The sequence below is a fragment of the Chaetodon trifascialis genome, chromosome 4 (genome assembly GCF_039877785.1).
Source record: "Chaetodon trifascialis isolate fChaTrf1 chromosome 4, fChaTrf1.hap1, whole genome shotgun sequence".
Taxonomy (NCBI): Eukaryota; Metazoa; Chordata; class Actinopteri; order Chaetodontiformes; family Chaetodontidae; genus Chaetodon; species Chaetodon trifascialis.
The window spans coordinates 8,986,069-9,004,211 of record NC_092059.1 but is presented as its reverse complement, the minus strand read 5'-3'; the positions used below and the strand labels follow the sequence as shown (position 1 = coordinate 9,004,211).

At 43.8% G+C, this 18,143-nt stretch overlaps 1 protein-coding gene across 1 annotated transcript in view; it reads left to right on the top strand.

Moving 5' to 3' along the window:
* Positions 1–15,258, top strand: part of ell (elongation factor RNA polymerase II) — a 34,245-nt gene extending 18,987 nt beyond the window's left edge. The window contains exons 3-12 of the mRNA XM_070960859.1: positions 1,220–1,341; positions 2,551–2,714; positions 3,927–4,177; positions 4,283–4,407; positions 8,441–8,510; positions 10,319–10,937; positions 11,438–11,504; positions 12,111–12,282; positions 12,383–12,427; positions 12,523–15,258. Coding sequence (XP_070816960.1) covers positions 1,220–1,341; positions 2,551–2,714; positions 3,927–4,177; positions 4,283–4,407; positions 8,441–8,510; positions 10,319–10,937; positions 11,438–11,504; positions 12,111–12,282; positions 12,383–12,427; positions 12,523–12,627 — 1,740 coding nt within the window. The 3' untranslated portion in view covers positions 12,628–15,258. The remainder of the gene's footprint in view (positions 1–1,219; positions 1,342–2,550; positions 2,715–3,926; positions 4,178–4,282; positions 4,408–8,440; positions 8,511–10,318; positions 10,938–11,437; positions 11,505–12,110; positions 12,283–12,382; positions 12,428–12,522) is intronic.
* The last annotated feature ends 2,885 nt before the right edge of the window (positions 15,259–18,143 follow it).

Sequence of the window (18,143 nt, the reverse complement as noted above, 5' to 3'; positions counted from 1 at the left end):
CTAATCTAATTGGTAACTTCAGCTATTCTTTGTTACCCTGTCTCAGTGTGATGCACAAGCCTTGGCTGTGACACCACTTGAATCCGTGCTCAGGAAAACAGAGCTGAGCAGGGGGTCAGCCTGCCAGGCCCTCCTGGAAACACAAACCTGCGCCCGCTCTTATCTTTAGTCTGAAACTGCTTTAACTGGAGTTTTCACTCTTGGATACACATTCTAATGATAGGGTGTTAAAACTATTTTTAGGTGCAATAAGGTAGACTCAAGTGGCAAGACAAGGTTTCAGTGTCACCCTGTGCTTTCTCTGCTCTCCCTCACATTTCTCTCTAAGAAGATTAGTGACTACTGCATTAAAAATGTTCCAAATGTACCACTTTCACCCTAACTGCAATAATGCAAGATGTATTTTAAAGTTAAAACGCAGCATCTGCATTCCTTTTTGTCACTTGTTAAATTATTGTATCCATTTAAACAAAGTGTCCTGCAGCTTGCTGATGAATCAAGGTTGGGAGCTCTAGTTCACTGCAGTTAACCCCACTTCCTCTGTAGTCGTCTAAAAGTAACTCTTGTAGTGTGGGAGGAAGGTACTTCTGGGGGTGGAATATGATGTGCATAACTGAGCTGAGGGCCAGAGACTGCAGGAATACCTATCATAGTTCTTCTGTTATAGCAATTTACCTGCAGTTCCTCCAATCACACATTCGGGACACAATTAGGAACATTCTGCATTGCACAGACTGTCCGAGTAGACATAAGATACAAGACGACAAGGCAGCAGATTTAAGTTGCAGTTTAAGTGTTTTTGAAGCCAGCGAGAAAACCCTCAGGCTCATTCAAAGCTTTGTCTAGTCTGTGCCAGGTTTCCCACGTATACAGTACGAGCATTTGTTTATAGTAGTGAATACATTAAAGAAAATGAGTGTTTAAGTTCAAATAGGTTGTGGAGCGCAGTTAGTCATCCTCTCTTTGTGCTTATCTGAAAAGTATCTCACTGATGTTGATAATACACAGGTCCACTAATGTGGTGAAAGCGCACATTCATTCAACCTTAACTTTAACTTTGAAATAAATGAAGATAAAGACCTCATTGACAATATAGCCAATTTGTAACTATTACTTACCTATTAACTTGGAGGCTTTTGTTTTGACAGCACATAATGTAGAACGCGGACATCTCATGCTAACTTTCTGTGTTCATGTTTTTCTTCTTTGTCTTCAACAGAAAATTTCAATACCACGGTCAGAAAATTCCAGTGAACTGCAAACATTTACTTTCTACCTGTCAAATGTGGGCAGAGATAACCCCCAGGGCAGCTTCGACTGCATCCAGCAGTACATCACCAGGTGAAAGCAAACGCTGCATCTCACTCTCTATTATCAAATGTGCAACCGATTCTTCTTTGTCAGGAGCACAAATTCGCTAACTGTATTACAATTTCCATCAATTGTGGGTGAGTATTTGAATCATGACCTTATTGTCTTTGAGCTCTGTGTCAATAATCGACAGTCTTTAGGCAGAGTTGCTTAGTAAGTGTTTCCAGGCAGACAAGCTGTTTAACATTGTGAGGACATGAGGCCAATCAGTGAGATGATTTGGCTCCAAGGCTCCAAGTAGCAGCTACTAAATGGAAAGCTGAGACCCTGAGGTTTGTTGGCATTGCACTGATAAAGATGTGTGAAACAGTGATATAGCAGGCAAAACTGACCTTTCATCCATTATTCTTGCAATATTTTTTCAGCTATGAAACAAAATACATTTTTGAAGAAGAATGAAGTTGAGTTTTTGATATTGCTTTCAGTGTAAATTAAAAATTTACATTCGAACTTCGATATTTGTAGCACACGCTCCTAATGAGTGTTGTCTGTTTCTGTAGTAGCAGTTGCAATGATGCAAGACCTGCTTCTGATGTGGGTCCATCCCTTTCTATGCATCAACACTCATTGTGCAAAAAGTGTTGACTGAAATAAATAGGACCAGATGTCTGTGCTGAAGGGAAGGAAGTAGAGAAACAGAATGGGGAACAACAAGAACCTTCTGCTTCTGGCTGTCAAGTTTCTGACCCCATTATACTGAAAATATTTTTAACAAGTGGGTCAGGTGGAGTTCACCACATCTCCGACTGGATCCTAATCAACCTCGAGTTCCAATCTAAAACCTAAATGACAGAGCTCAGCCTGCGCCAGCACCATCTCATTTTCTGCCAAATCCTCATCAAAGTGGAGGGGAATCAAAGAGAGCCGGAAAGTCAGGAAAGAATGGGATTTGATGCTGCAGTGAGTCGTGCTGTGGGAACCCACAGTTGGATGGAAATTGAAAAAATAATAGTTGTGCCCTCAGGGTGTTTAATGAATCTCATCTGGGAGGGAACGCACAGTGAAGGGATGGGTTATTGCAAATGGAGAGATGAGAAGATTTAAGGTTAATGCTGAGAATTAACTTGTAGTGGTGGATTTACGTTGAATATTTAAGGCAGCATGCTCTAAAATATAACATGATATTGGTTTGTTTCCTGTCTGTCTTCCTTCCTCACCGTCTCCTCTGTGTTTTGGCAGTGAAGGGAGCATTCAGCTGGATTGTTTGGGTGGGATCCAGGACAAGATTACGGTATGTGCCACAGACGACTCCTACCAGAAGGCCAGGGAAAGCATGGCCCAAGTTGAGGAGGAGACTCGCAGTAGGAGTGCCATTGTCATCAAGCCCGGGGGGAGATACGTAGGTGAGTAGCCATGGTACACACCCATGAAGACCACCCAACATGCACCGGACAGTTAGACATTTTCTCAGTCACAGACATGCAAAGACCCAGGTTAAAAACTCAGCTTTCTGTTGATGGGAAATGGATATTTCCATAAAGGTGTTGGGAGTTAACAGGCATGAAGAGACTGGAAGAATTTCTGTACCCCTCAAACATCCAAATGGCCCATTGTGTTTGTGTAGCCTTTCTCTGCTGGTGAATGGGTTCACATTGCACCAGACAGGTTGTTTGGGTCTGGGGCAGAATGGCAGAAGGCCAGAACACTGCCAGCATGCCTCATCTGTAACCAGGACTTTATTGAATTTGATGGCGGTTGCTTCCTCAATGGCCAAACATATAATGTGCCACACGCACACTGATCCTCTTTGCTCTCTAACCCCGTGAATGTAATCTTGCCACACCAAAGCAGAAATGTCACGAGGCATAACACATCAACTTTCTGACTTCTTGTTTTGGTCTCTGGATTGAACTATAAATCACATCGTGCTACGTCTGCTATAGAGCACCACAGCAGGCTCTGTCTCGTAGCCTGAAAAGAAATAAATCCAGCCTATTCACCGTTCAGCAGTGAGTCAAAAAACATCAAGTCTGTGTGTGCTGTGGAGCTAAAGAGTGTTTCGGTCCCAGTAGGAGGCAACACAGGATTCAGCTGAATCTGAGTCACCTATAAAAGGTCTCGGTGGGAGAAGGCGATAATAGCTGATGTTTGTGATGGAGGGTGAGTTCAGGTGGACGTGGCATCGGTAAAGATCAGCGCATGAAACATCTTTTGTGAGTCATCTGCAGAGTCTCAGCCATTGTCACTCACTGACTTGAAAGCTGTTGACTGAAGTAAATGTATTTCGTGCTGAGATTACACTTGTTTTCTCTTCTGAAGAAAACAAGCAAGCACTGGCTGCCAGCCAAAAAGTCACTTGATGAGCTCGTTTCTACGAGCACTTTTGTTTCAGTGGTGGATTATAATACTGAGTTCCTCCTGTGATTGTAAATTCTCTTCTTAGAAATGGACTGCGAAGTAAACTGGACACTATTTTTTTCTCTCCCTAGTGAACCTTTACAATAAAGTAGTTGGTAAGAAAAATGAAATTATAGATGTTAAATAGGAAGTTAGGTTTACTGTGAGGACATTGACTATTCTTTATCCCACTTCACTAATATCAAACTGTCCCCCAGGTAAGAGGGTTCAGATCTGGAAATCAGCACCTGGCCTCACAGACATCGCCCCGTCACGGAGGACGTCTCGGCCTGTCATCATCTCTAGCAGCACCTTAAAGAAGAGCACAGCTCAGCACAGGCCGCTCCGGGAACGCCTCGTGCACCTGTTGGCCCTCAAGCCTTACAAAAAGCCTGAGCTGATCCTGAGGTTGCAGAAAGATGGCCTTCAGCCATCAGACAAGGACGCCCTGGATAGCCACCTGCAACAGGTTATACACAAGTTTACTGTCTCAGAGTGAAGCTATCCTCTCTGATCATCCTCAACCTGCAGTCAGAGGAGTAGACTCACCCATACCTCCTTTCTCATTTTCTAGGTGGCGAACCTGAATGGAAAAGACAACACCTTCACATTGAAGGACTTTCTGTATAAGGAAATTCAGAAGGACTGGCCAGGCTACACAGAAGGAGACCAGCAGCTTCTCAAGAGGATCCTGTTTAGGTACGTCAGAGATGTGGATTAGATTGGTGTAATGTGCATATGTTGTTGTCATCATGCTTTAATGTTCTGCTGTCGACGAGAACTGTCCACTCAGTTCTTTTTTTTTTTTTTTTTTCTTGGCTAAACACTAATGATGTTGTGAGTCAGTGTTCGGGGAGTTCGGTTTTCAGTGTTTGTTGAATGGGTCTCCTGTGGTGTAGCATACTGGCAGTCTGGGGTCTTTTAGGTTCTGAGCAATGCTAGCTGATACTGTAGAAGTGGATTGAATTCCTATGCTGAAAGACTTTAGTATCTGTATACTCTTATATATCTGATATACTTACATTAATTTTCCTTTTCTCAAATTACAATTCAGTGTGTTGTCGAGTGTGGATTTGTGACACTGCAAACTGCACCTTGTTTTGTCGTTTGTGTTGACTCTTCACTGGCAAGAGTGAGGATGATGGCTCTGGTATGTACGAGCTGTAGAGCTGCCAAGCATTGTAGAGAAACCATCTAGAAAGGAATGCATGCGTGCAAGATCTTTCCCTAAATATAGCTGATTATAGATACGACTATCCTGGATTAACTTCTATGCATTTGAAATAACATTACACTTTTTGTATTTGTGAGAATGGCCAGGTGTGTCTTGTGTCTTCTCCCAGGAATATTTCTGTGTGCTCCACTGAATTTCATCTAAGTGTTGTATTTGTTGACAGCATGAGCTGCTGGCCTTCTTCCCAGTGGAAAAATTTGGTTTCTCAGGATCTGGGACACTAAGGAAAAGCAAGCTCCCAGCTAGCTATATATAGACCAGGCAGCAATGCTCGGTCCTCAGTTTGTGTTTACGTAGTGGACTCAAGAATAGGTCCTATTCATGATAAGCTTAGTTTTACCTGTGCTGCAACGCTAAAAGCTCCCAGATTGTTAACACAGAGTGACCAGCAATGCAATAGCCTGCAACGCACACTGCCTTACATACCTGAAATGTCCAGCTTTTGCTGAGACTGCACACAGGCATAGTTTTATGTTATATTTTTGGTTGCCTTGCCTTTTGAAAGCTGTTTCTGGGCACCCCTGTAGCTCACCTGGTGGAGCGTGTACTATTTATTAAAGCTGAGTCCTAACCACAGCGGGCCCTTTGCTGCACGTCGTCCCCTCTCTGCCCCCTGCCTTTCCTGTCTCTTTCCAGCTGTCAATCTAGAAATGAAGCAGAGTTGTGGTGTTTCTGGTGTGTTGTTCACATCTACATATATGGAGAACAAAAACACCTCCTCACAATATAATTAATCTAATAACATAAACTACAAGCCTTCTGGCACGGTTCCATTAAGAGTTTAAAGTTACACCAAGTCAGTTGTTTGTTATGTGAAGGCATGTGTATGCACACACTTGCACCCTATTTGTCGGTCTCTTTTTTTTTTTTTTTTTTTACTGTACTTTGAACTCTGCTTGTGAGTTTATCAGCTGACTAACAACCACAGCCTTCCACCTGACCCCCCAACCCCCCAACACACACACACACATGCAGTCAGTCACGCAGGAGTAGCACAGCAACATGATTGGAACGGACATGATGCAACAGTGTTCCAGCACATGCTGATTCGTGTGTTAGGTGGCATCAGTCCAAGGTTCAGCCATATCGGCCAGCCTGCTGTCCAGCTCGTGCGTGTGTGTCTGACTGTCTGCACCACAGAGACACACACACATACAAACACACACACCCTCACTGAGCGAGGGTGGGGCATAGACAGGACTTGGCGTACTCATCTGCCCCCTTCTGATAATGTCATCGGCTGTGGCAGCAGCACTTCTGCAACGTGCAAAGTTTTCTTTTACATGTCAGATGATGTTTGGGACACCCCGATGAACTCACCTGGTAGAGCGTGAACCATGTATGACGGCCGAGTCCTTACTGCAGTAGCCTGGCCTCGATTCCACCCGAGGCCCCCAGCTGCATGTCACCCCTTCCTGTCCCTCTCCAGCTGTTACTATCACAAATAAGGCAGAAATGCCAAAGAAAATGTTATAATGTTGGTTAAGCACTGTTTATCTCGGTGGGATAGTTGTATATTGGCACAGCTCTTTTGTTTTGACACTCCTACTGTGTGACAGATGAATCTGGTACATAATGAGGTCAGAGTTTAGTGCATCATAATCAATCTGAAGCCCTGTTCACACCTGGCACGCACTGGACAACTCGAATTTAGTGTGAATTTTGTCAGCTGTTTTTTTTTATTTAATCTTTCGTCCTGTGTCAAATGTCCCTTTTTGATCAATTTTTAGTTGACTGAAAGCCTCAGCATTTTAATTAGTTTAGTCAAAGAAAACCGTAACTATTTATTCTAGTTTTAGTCAACAAAAACCCATAACTTTAGTCTTTATAAGTCAGCAGATTATATTGGACATTTCAGTCAATCTAGTCTAGCCAAAAATAACAATTTCTTGTCATTTTAGTCCAAAACACTGGTTGAATTATGTGCAACACAGCCTACATAATGTGACACCACCGCCTTACCAGCTGGCTTAATATAGCATAAAACAAAAACAAAAAGAAATGTTTTGTTAACCCACCTCCCACCCAGTTTCTTTGTGGTGAGCCTTAATGTGTCTCTTTGGGTTTGTGGTATTCTTACCAGCTTTATGGCCACGTTGCTTTGCTTCTGATAAAGCAGTGGATTTTTTTTCCTCAGCCTAATTGTAAGGAAAATGGGCCCAAATATCACCTCATTTCTTTCTCCCAGGCCTTGCTGTTGTCATTAACTTTAACTTATTTTCTGTAAAATAGTTGTTGAGAGTTACTTCGAGGCATGACTGTGCTCATTGTGTGTTTCTGGTGTCAAAAATTCCATTTTCACGAAATGGAACTGCTGCCTTTTGGTAAAGTTTTTATTTTTTAAGCTTCCTTTTAGTCTCATCATTATTGCATGTTGATATTGTCAAAGTTGGTGTGTAACAACGTCAGTGCCATTTGTTCATCGTCTCATCTTAGTCATGGAAAAAAGGGTTGTTGACGAACATATTTAGTCACAGTTTTCGTAAATGAAATCACCACTACTCTAAATATAGGTGGGAGTGCTGCACGGTTACTGAAGCCCGTTGTGGAGGTGGTCAGGGTGTGAAAACAAATGCAAAACATCTCTGATACCATGGAGTGACCACGCAGTCGACTTTGTCGCATGCATATTGTCTGACAAACCTCTCAAACAGCATCCGTACCCAAAATGAGCCGCAGTACCATATTCTCTCTCTATCGCTTTCTCTCTGTCGCTGCAGAGTGTCGTGCCACTTTCTCACTTGTCTTGAGCTAGCTGCCAAAATTGTTCAGCCATTAAATAAACATGCAGCAGTGTGAGATTATACTTCTATAAGAGATAAGAGAAAAAGAGCAGAATTGTTTATTTGAAAAACACCGTAGACTGTTGAACTGGTAGCAAACTTGTGAACAGATTTAATGAAATTCTGCCTCGTCCATTTTTCAAAATGAAGTGTGCGGTTATGATAAAATGCTGCTCTGTCAAGTAGGTCCTCCTTTGCTCTGTTGTCATAGCTACCCACTCAGCCTCACAAAGCAACTGTTGTAACTTGTTTTTAATGTCCTCATACATCCCCAGAATGAGCTTGTCACTGAAGAAATGGCAGCCACGCAGTTCGTATTTCTGCTTGAGTGACATGTCTTGTAGTAGTATTTTCAAGCTTTGCAACAAATTCCATGATTGAGTTGGCCTTCGGTGTGTTGTCCCCAAGTGTCCGGTCAAACAGTGATCAACACTCACACTGGAAGAACGATCGGACCCAGCCTGAGTCTCTCATGTTGCCGCATTCACGCAGATGGCAGTACTGTGTCACCTCAACAGGGAATTGGACAGATTACATTACAGTTTACAGTTTAGATCATGCAGAAGAATTGTGTGTGTGTGTGTGTGTGTGTGTGTGTGTGTGTGTGTGTGTGTGTGTGTGTGTGTGTGTGTGTGTGTGTGTGTGTGTGTGTGTGTGTGTGTGTGTGTGTGTGTGTGTGTGTGTGTGTGTAACATGTATGTGTTCACTCTCTCAGGAAACAGAACAGCTGCGCCCCTCCACTGGAGAGCCCGCCCAAAGAGTCGGCCAGCAGCTCGCCGTCTCAGGTGAGCTTCGTGTTGCCTCGTCCACCTGCCTCTCACCGCTCCGTCCCCGAGCTGCCACTCTGTGTTCACTTTCCCAGCTGCACAGTAACTCCTCCTCCCCCGTGCCTACTGATGGATCATATTCTCATCATATTTCAGATTTGTGATAGGTTCGAGACTTACGCCACAGTACTCTGATCTTTTGAGTAATTTTCTGAAAATGAAATGGCGCCGTGGGGAATTCCCATCAGTGCAGTTGTTTCATCATTTAATTCATTTCTCGGCAGAATTTCGAGACTCTCAAACTGTGTGATGTTCATTCAGTAGAGTGTAAATACACTCTGCATAGCTAATCTTTAACCAGCGCTTGTTTGCCCTCAGCTTTTCCAGCTGATCCAGTAGAAGTGGTAGGAGACTTGAACAAAAGCTGTGTCTCGAATTTCTCTCCATTTCCACCAGTTAACCAAACACTGCAGCCTGCTAACTGGATTGTCCCTGCAGTCTGGTGGTGTCTGCTATCTCCCAGGGAGGGTTTTTTCCTAAATTATCTGGCTCCCTCCGAACTGATTTGTATTGTCTCTCTGCCTCTTCTGTGAATTGAAAAGTGCTTTTAACTGGTTCCAGTTGACCAGTGTTTCAACAACTGTACATTATTTGTGTGGTACATTTCATTTTACTGAACCTCTTCACTGCATAATTCATTTTTCCATATTCCTTGTGCTGCTGCTGTCTTTTCAGGTCAGCCCAGACTCCTGAGTTCACCCATTGTTTACACTTCCATTAGTTAGAGGGAGAAGGAGCTGCTCTGCTATATTAATAGCTCCTTCCTCTCAGATTCTTCTCACCTCAGACACCTACTGTTTGCCCCTTCCTTTCCACTCCCTCCCTCAGTAAACACAGCACACAAACACACAAGCAAACAGTTCCCCAGGCTCTCTTTTAAATTCATGGGTATAAAACGGGAGCACTGCAGCAGGTAAAGCCATGTGTAAATCTCACATAGGTGAGGGGATGGATCAGGGAGAGCCGCAAGGCAAACAGTCCGAGAGCATGTCCACACCAAGACAGATGAATCTGGAAATAACTTCCGTGCCAGCTAGCATTTCATTTCCAGTCATTTTCAAAAGGTTTTCCATCACGCTGGAATAAAGAAACAAAGGTAAAATTTCTTCATCTTCATCTTTCGGAAGGGAGAAAATTTGATTTGGCGTTGCAGATATCATCTGATCTGTCTCATGCTCTCATGATCACAGAGATTTGGCTCCCTCACAGCACTGCCACACAGCACCCCCTGTTTTCATATAGCACTTTTCTGGGTGTAAAACAAACAAACCAATTAGCGTGGATGGACAGCCAAAGCAAAGAGGAGAATAGTTTCAGAATTGCTTAGTGTGGGTTGGAGCCTTGCGGGCCCCAACTCCTTGCTGGTTTTCGGCGTCGTTTCAGAGCCCTGTTGGGACTCCTGCACACAGTGACTGGGTCGGCCACTCCCAAAGTCATTAGTGTGGGCTGGGTCTGTAATGCAATCCCTGGTATTGTGAAAAGACAGCCCAGTCATCACAGTCTGAGAGCTACAGAGAATATAGATCCTCTAATTCTCTAATACTGGTACTTTCTCAGCACTCCTCCTCCTTTCTTTGTGTTGCTTTCGCCATCCATCTGCTCGTACTAGACCCTCTCCTGCACGCTCACTTGTCCTCTACAGCTCTGACCATTTTTGTTTGCTCTGCCCTGAACTGCAGTTTTCTTCTCGCTCACTCTGAGGTCGTTTGAATTCATATTGAACCCTACCTTAGGTTCTCTTACTAAAACTGTTCTCTTTTTGCCAGAAACGGCCTGCTGCTGACTTCATCGACCCCCTTGTCAACAAAAAGCCAAGGATATCACACCTTGCCAGCAAGGCTGCAACAGCCCCAGTCAATGGCAAGCTCAGCTCCTCCAACGGGAGAGGAGAGGCAGGTGGAGCGCAGGCAGGAGTGGCGGTTTCTATGTCAGACGGCGGCATGACATCCGGCTCCCAGCAGCTCCCTGTGCTGGACATCCCTCGTCCTTTCGAAGCGCTGTCGGACGTCAGCAACGACTCCAGCCACAACGGGAGAGACTGTGACTCTCAGGAAACGGCGGTGTCCGAGAGGCTCAGCCAACCTCCTTCGCTATTCACGGGCTCGGCGATGCTCACCGCGCCCACCATCGGCACATCTTCTCCCGGGCACACAGTCCTGGAAGGACCCCGGGACAAGAGTCCTTCGTCCAGCAACAACAAGTCCAGAAAGAAGTCAAAAAAGCATAAAGACAAGGAGAAGAGCAAAGATAGAGAGAGGGTGAGAGAAAGGGCACAAGAGAAGGAGGTGAAGAAGAGTCGTGAGGAGCGTGTGCCTGAGCCGAGCAGAGCCTGTGAGATGAGCCCAGGAAACCTCAAAAGCAACAGTATTCCACACAAAAGCACAGGTGAGTGCATCACACACACACACACACACACACACACACACACACACACACACACACACACACACACACACACACACACACACACACACACGCACGCCTCTTTCCTCTTCAGCACCAAATGTCCTATTCACTAATTTCGGTTTCACAGCTCTTACGTCAGACAAGAGATTTCTGAATAAAAGTAGTACTTCATATGTGGATGGACACCAGTTAGTCATCGCTGCGAGGAGGTGCTGCATCATGTGACCAGTATGTGACTCACTGATTGAATGGAGACCCCTGCTGTTCAGCTTTATGCCTTCAGTAACCTCAAATACACCCCTGCGAATCCATCTGGCAGATAGCATCTTCAGAGGATTACACACTGAAGAGATGAATGATGTAAACAATAACTAATCAGAAATAATGGTCTTTTATGGTATTGCCTTTCTAGTTGCACCACAGCAGATTTTAGCATATTCAGACTAATGTCTTTTTTTTTTACTGTGAACTTGTTTCAGATCTGAATGGAATGTGCAACAGTACCAGTATTCCTTCGTCATCACCTGAGGTGGCAGAGTATTTATTGTGAGTATTTTTGCATTTTAGATATCAATAGGTTTTATGGCTGTGCTGCCGTTTCAAATCACTGGACTCAGTGTGAGGTTTTCAGACTGTGAGGCCTCCCCGAGCGGCAGCAGGAGAGTTGAAGGGGGAGCACAGAGAGGTGTGAGGCAAAGGCACTGTGTGCGGTTAAAGGGACAGGTGCATGCTAGCGCTTGGAAAACAACCGTTTAGGTCGTCATTGTAATTTGGCCCACTCATCAATGTGATCAATGGTTGCAGCAGCAGCAGCTCGTGGAGGAATTTAAGGTATCAAGCACTTAGAGTTTTAACAAAATACACCTTATAACTCCAGAACCTGCCTGAGAATCATCATGTTTTTAAGTTTTTCCAGTATCAAAGTAACCCAGTGAGTCTTCTGTGCCTTTTATTTACCTAAAAAAATAATTTGAATACTTCCAATTGGTCCAATTTTCCAAAATGTAAACAAATATAGGTTAAAAAAATACATTGTAGCCACCAGGAGCCAGCACGATTTTGTCTGGGGGGGGCCCCACCATGTTCAACGTTGAAAACCTGTAATCTGTAGACTGTGTGACTTTCCCTCAAAATCTCTCCTTTCCTTCCCAGGAAGTACACGGTGATCGGCTCTCCGGAGCAGCGTCAGAGGTATAAAAACGATTTCAACGCCGAGTACAGTGAGTACCGGGGTCTGCATGCTCGAATAGAGATCATCACCCGGCAGTTCACTGTGCTTGACAATGAGCTCAAACAGCTCCAGCAAGGCACAGACAAGTACAAGGTAGATTTCCCTAAAGGACGCACTCAAATCTGCTGGTTTATTATACAGTTCAGCAGTTTTATTCATACCCCTTGACCTTTTTGGTGTCTTCTCTTTACAGACAATCCACAATCAAATACTCCAAGAGTATCATAAAATAAAAAAGGTAAGTTTAAACCTCACTGCAGCAGATTTTCATGGCATAAAGTCGCTGGGTGCCTTATCAGATTGTGACCATGTGCTTTTTCATATCCCTTGCAGACTAATCCAAACTATAGTCAAGAGAGGAACCGCTGTGAATATCTACACAACAAACTGGCACATATAAAGAGACTTATTGCCGAGTACGATCAACAGCAACTTTAAAAGTAGTAATTAGACATTGTTTCCCTGTTATCTCTGGAAACCAAGCAGATAAAGGAAACTCCGGATTCCCCTCGTGCTAAAATATTTTCTCATGAAAGATGCCATGAAGGGAGTATTCCCCTCATCAGGGCCAAAGGCCCCGGTGAGGACTAAGCAGGACACACGATCTTTTTTTCTTCTTCTTTTTTTGGGAGATGGGGTTGTGCCTCGCGTGGCCAGGTCTGTCTGCTTCATTACAACGCATCCAGAAAAAGGTTCTGTGTGGCTTTGTTTCCCTCAGCAGCCTGCCCTGCTTATGGTGCACCGAGGTCTGAAAGAGTCAAACATGGAAACGTTCTCGGGAGACGGCCGAATGATCTCTCCTGCTTTTGGAAACAAAGAAAAGGGGGGCGCTGAGGTGAAAATTGCAGATTGTAAAGACAAATGCAACTAATTTGTTTTCGAGTAAAGTGAATTTCCCCTTATACTGAATTGAATGGTTGTGACGTTCTCGGTTTTTCATTTTATTTATTTTGGACTCTTAACTGGGGGGGACTGCGTCTGTTTTACACTCCTCAGTATCAGTACTTAAAAGCTGTCTCTCTTCCTTTCTGTCCTCGCATCTTGAATGTCAGCCAGTATTTTATTCAGAAGCTGCCTTGCCCATCTAATTGTCAATCTGTAGGCTTTTCTTTTCTCTCTTTTAAAGAGACGCAGATATTACTGTTGATTCAATCAAAACAATGCCTCTAAATGCACAGAGTCAGATGCAGGTTTGTGCGCTGGGCTTTTCTTTTCTAAAGTCATATGCAGATGTCTTAACAGAGGGGACGTGTGTGGAAGTTTCCCGTCGCTCCTGAGCTGTGGATTTTCTTTGAACATGGTCTCCTCGCTCAGTCGTGGCGAGCGGCGGCGCTTGTCCGTCGGTTACAGCGGCGGTCCTTCGTTATGGCTCATCGTGTTGTATCAATGAAGACTAGATTAAGCTCTTAATTGGTTGTCTTTCCAGGTTAGGTCGTGCAGGCTTTTGTAGCAATAGAATGATTCAAAGTTACAGTATCTGAAGAGTTCACTCTTCATCGTGCTTCAGAAGATCCTCGAATTGTAAGACGATGCAGACGGGGGATGCACATCTGCAGGCTTTGTCTTTTTTCACCTTCAGAGTGTTCAGAAGCTAGGCTGAGCCACAGATTTACCACCATTGCCACCTTTTTAGTTCTGTTAAAATAGTGTTTACAGTGTCTTTAAAAAGATCAGATCCTTTGTTTTGTCTGCCCATCGACCCACGTGATAGTCCATCGAGACGACTGTTAAGACGAAGCCATCCTTGATCATCTTCCAGGTGGAGGCCTCTCAGAGAAGGACGGCTCACCTGCAACCAGTTCTTGCCTTTTTCAAATGTGATGTCAGATATTCACGGAGGTTGACCTGAAGCCTATGTCCTGGATCAGCTCTCCTCTCTGAGAAGTGGACAAATTAGAAATGCTGTATCAGAACTTAACCGGATGAACGAGCGAGTCGAGTTTAGTCGGCGACTGCATTTCTTATATCGATCTTTTTATGTGAATATGAAAAATCAGCACTTTTTCTCCTGATCTCGCTGTTACCTGGGGGAGTTTGTCCAAATGACTTTTCTCTTTGTCCATCAGAGTGCATGCTTTTATGAATGTGTTACAATGAACAGTCTTTGTAAATTTACTTGGGAAAACAAAAACTGCCCAAGGACATCAAAATCCAAGCAAAGGCCTCGTCCAACTGAATTAGTATGTAATCAATTCGACATGGCTCTGACCAGCATGTGTACCAAAGTGCTTACCGAGTGGGATGAAACGAAGCGCTCTACCAAATGTTGGCAAAGGAACGTCACAGTATTCTCTGCTTCCTGTTATCATCATGTCCTTTGTCATAATTCATCATCCAGTGGAAACTCTCAGTGTTTTCTTGTCAGAAGTCAGAGGACGCTCCTTTGCTCCAGATGGGATTTTGCATGACTGGGCTCAAGTGTTTCAGTGTGATGCCAGGTTTCAGATTATATCACTCTCCAAATGCAAAAGAAACACTACATCAGGGCCAAACGCCGAGACTCATCACAGCGCTGCTGCTGGGTCGAGGCCGAGGCCGGATCTGGGACTTGATGGTGCCTGAGCAAGGTGAAGGTGAATCAACACTCAGCATTGCCCAGTACTGCAACCTTTAACAAGAAACACTTCTCACCATTCTTACTGTATCTTGTTTTCTCAAAGCATTCAGACATGATTACTGTATTGCACCTCTGTTACGGTCAAAATCCATTGTGAACGAGTTCAGCAGTAAACGCGTTTTTGCACCGATGGAGAGCAAAGCGTGTGAAAGCAATGATATGCCAGCACAGGAGTACCGTTGTATGAGTTGATTGTGCCAAAACGACCTGTTGTATAGGTTTTTTTTTTTTCTTTTCTCTGAGTATATACATGCTGCTGTACAAGCAAAGAGGGCTTTGGAGAAGAATCATGAAATGTTGGCGCTAAAACCCAAAGCACGCTTTTTGAAAACCATAAGGGACTGGGACTGAAATTGATCTTTGTTTCAATAAAATTCTTTAAAATCCTTATTTGTGAAATTCTGAACCACTTGTCGCTGTCCATTATTGTAATGAAGTGGAATTTTAGTGTTCGCTCCTGCATAGAAGACGATGAGATTTTGGAGTTAATGCAATATTCATACATGACATGTTCATAGATGATAAGTGTTGTGTTGAACATGGACAGTGATGCCATGAATGTAACATATGCAGGTGATGTTTGTTTCTGATGGAAACACAGACTCTTTATAGGATCATATCTTAACATTTTGGCTTTGACAAAGGTCAAAAGAGGTAACTTTTCCTTTGTGAAACATATGGAACATCTATTTTTAGTCCCCTAAAACAGGTTTTTGGAAGCACTGGGACGTCAAGTCCGGACATGCCATTCCACAAAACTCTCACAAATGAGAAACTGATGTATTTGATGGGCCTTTCTTTTGTTTCATCTCTGTTTCATGGACTTCAAACATTTGTTTACAATTACTGAGGCTTGTAGTGAAGGTGACGTCCTGTAGATGGCAGCACTTTCACACTTAGTTTCCAAATCCCCCACACAGTGCTGGCACACCTTGTTTTTGTTTTTAAAAAGCAGCAAATGTAATAGAAACATTTGGATCCCTCTGGGCTCCCCGGTTTGCATTGTTTCTCCTGTTATGTACGGTCACTGATACCCTCAGGAATGATGGAAAAGGCTGCTTAAACTGCTCCTTTTGCATTCACGGTGCTTGTTCAGTCTATAGTATCCTATATGTGTGTCTAATGGGTATCCTCTTATAACCCGTGACTGTGTGTTGTTTACAGCCAAGTCTGTGCCTCGCACTAAAATGTGGGGCCCTGGCACGGCAGCGTGGGCAGAAGATGCTCCTGCGAGGCAACCGAGAGGACAGGGCTCGCTGTAATCTGACACACTGTGAAAGATCCCAGAAATCTACATAGCGACTGTGTTCCAGTTGGCCGGGCTGAGCTGTGCCGGAGCTTCGCTATGCTGCTACTGGCTCACATCCCAAAGCTGGCCTCAGCGCTGCTCAGGGAGCTGGAGGGGGGGCCCGGTCAGTGAGTTCACTGTGGCAGGCTGCCATCTTTCCCCCTCCTCAACATACAGCAGCATATACACTGACATGTTTACATGCACACAGCAGAGAGACGGAGAGCGCTCCTCCACCTCTGGGTGCAGAAGATTCTACCAGTCGGACAGGATCGAATTTGTGTGGGATTTCTGCTCTGACATGCAGAGAGGGGTCTTCTTCTGTTTAGATTCTCTGCTAACAGTGCGTCAGTGCTTTAATGTGAACATGTAGGCCACGCTTGAAATAAAGGTCAGTCAATCATTTGAGGTAATTGGAATGTGTATTGAACGCAAGGACATTTCATAATAGATTCAAGGAAATGGGTTAATATTTCTCTGTATCTCGCACATCTCTACACATCACGCTGATGTGCTGAGAAGAAAACATTTGTAACTCCTGGTGCCTGAATTGTGGGCAGCTTGGCAACCTGTGATGAGCACATGAGAGATCAAAGTTCAAGGACACTCATTGTGTCAAAAAAAAAAACAACGCAATTTTTAAAAATCGTGATTTCTCCAACAAAGTTCACATTATAGCTCTATTATATAATTAATGTGATAACTGAAGCCTCATCTGTGAGGGTTATGGCACATGATTTCAGACAAAATGATCCACAGTGTGATAGAAATCAATTTTATTACTTGTGAAGGAGCCACTGACGCTTGTTACTCAGCTGTTTGTTGCTTTTTGTCTGACTTTTATTAATTTTGTACTCGTGGTGCAGAGGACCTTCTGTTCAGAACACAGAGCAATAAGCAGCTCAGCAGATTTACCACTAAATCCAGATGACAAACATTTGAGATTACCTCTTTTTCTTTCTGCACTGTCTGGGTCTTGTCCTCTGTTATGGATCCTGAGTTCCTCAGCTTCATGTTATGACCTTCAGCGTCACTTTCAACAAGAGAAGGACTGTTTCCACTCAGCTGACCACACATCCTCGCATCACCATTCAGAAACACGCAAAGGTGGAGATGAAGAGAAAAAAAATGACATGTAATGATCTATTTTTGTGATTGCAAAGTTCAGATCAATAGCAAGACAGGTGGTGTCCATGCTGGTCATACGTTTCAGTAAAATCTGCATGATTTTTTGATTAGTTTCATGATTGATGGTCAAGCTTTTCAGCTGGAAACTCAGGCCACATTCACATGCACATGACTGAATCTTCTTCTGGACAATACTGGCTCTGTTGTAGATTGCAACACTGAATCAGACAACTTGAATGAGCTGAGGACTTTTCTCTTTCGACACATCATTCCATCATCACATATCCACCCAGTCTTGCGTTGACATTCTGGTTGTATCCATACAAATGTGATCTTAACCATTTTATAACTCTCAGTACCTTAAAAACTGCAGTAGATTAGCTGCTGCTATCATCTGTCTTCATGGTGAAACACCATGTCATACACAGAAGTTGTATGTGGTACTGTTCGATCAATGCATAAGTATATTTGCATGAATTGCATGACTTCTGATGTGTGTGTGGAGCTATTGTGTGCGCATTTCAAGGGCCAGCCACACATCTTGCTACATGCTACATGTGTTACAAGATTAATTAGTGTGAATGCCTGTTCAGCATTCTGTGCTTTGTTCCCTCCTTTCACTCATCCATCATGTTCTTTACCACAGACATGCTGGCAATCGATGCATTTCGTCTGTCGGCTTTTCCGGTGCAGTGCCCCCTTCTTTTCATGCGATACATTTCAGCTCTTTGCATTTTATGTTCCAGTGCAGCTCATTTGTCTGGTATTGGTACGAACCGTTTCTTCTTTCAAGCATTCTGAGGCAATTCATTTCAACATCCAGCTTTGGCAGTATTTCCGTTTGCCTTCCAGCTTTTTCAGCAATACATTTCAGCTCTGGGCTTCTTTAGGTAACGCAGCTCAGCTTCCAGCTGTGCCAAT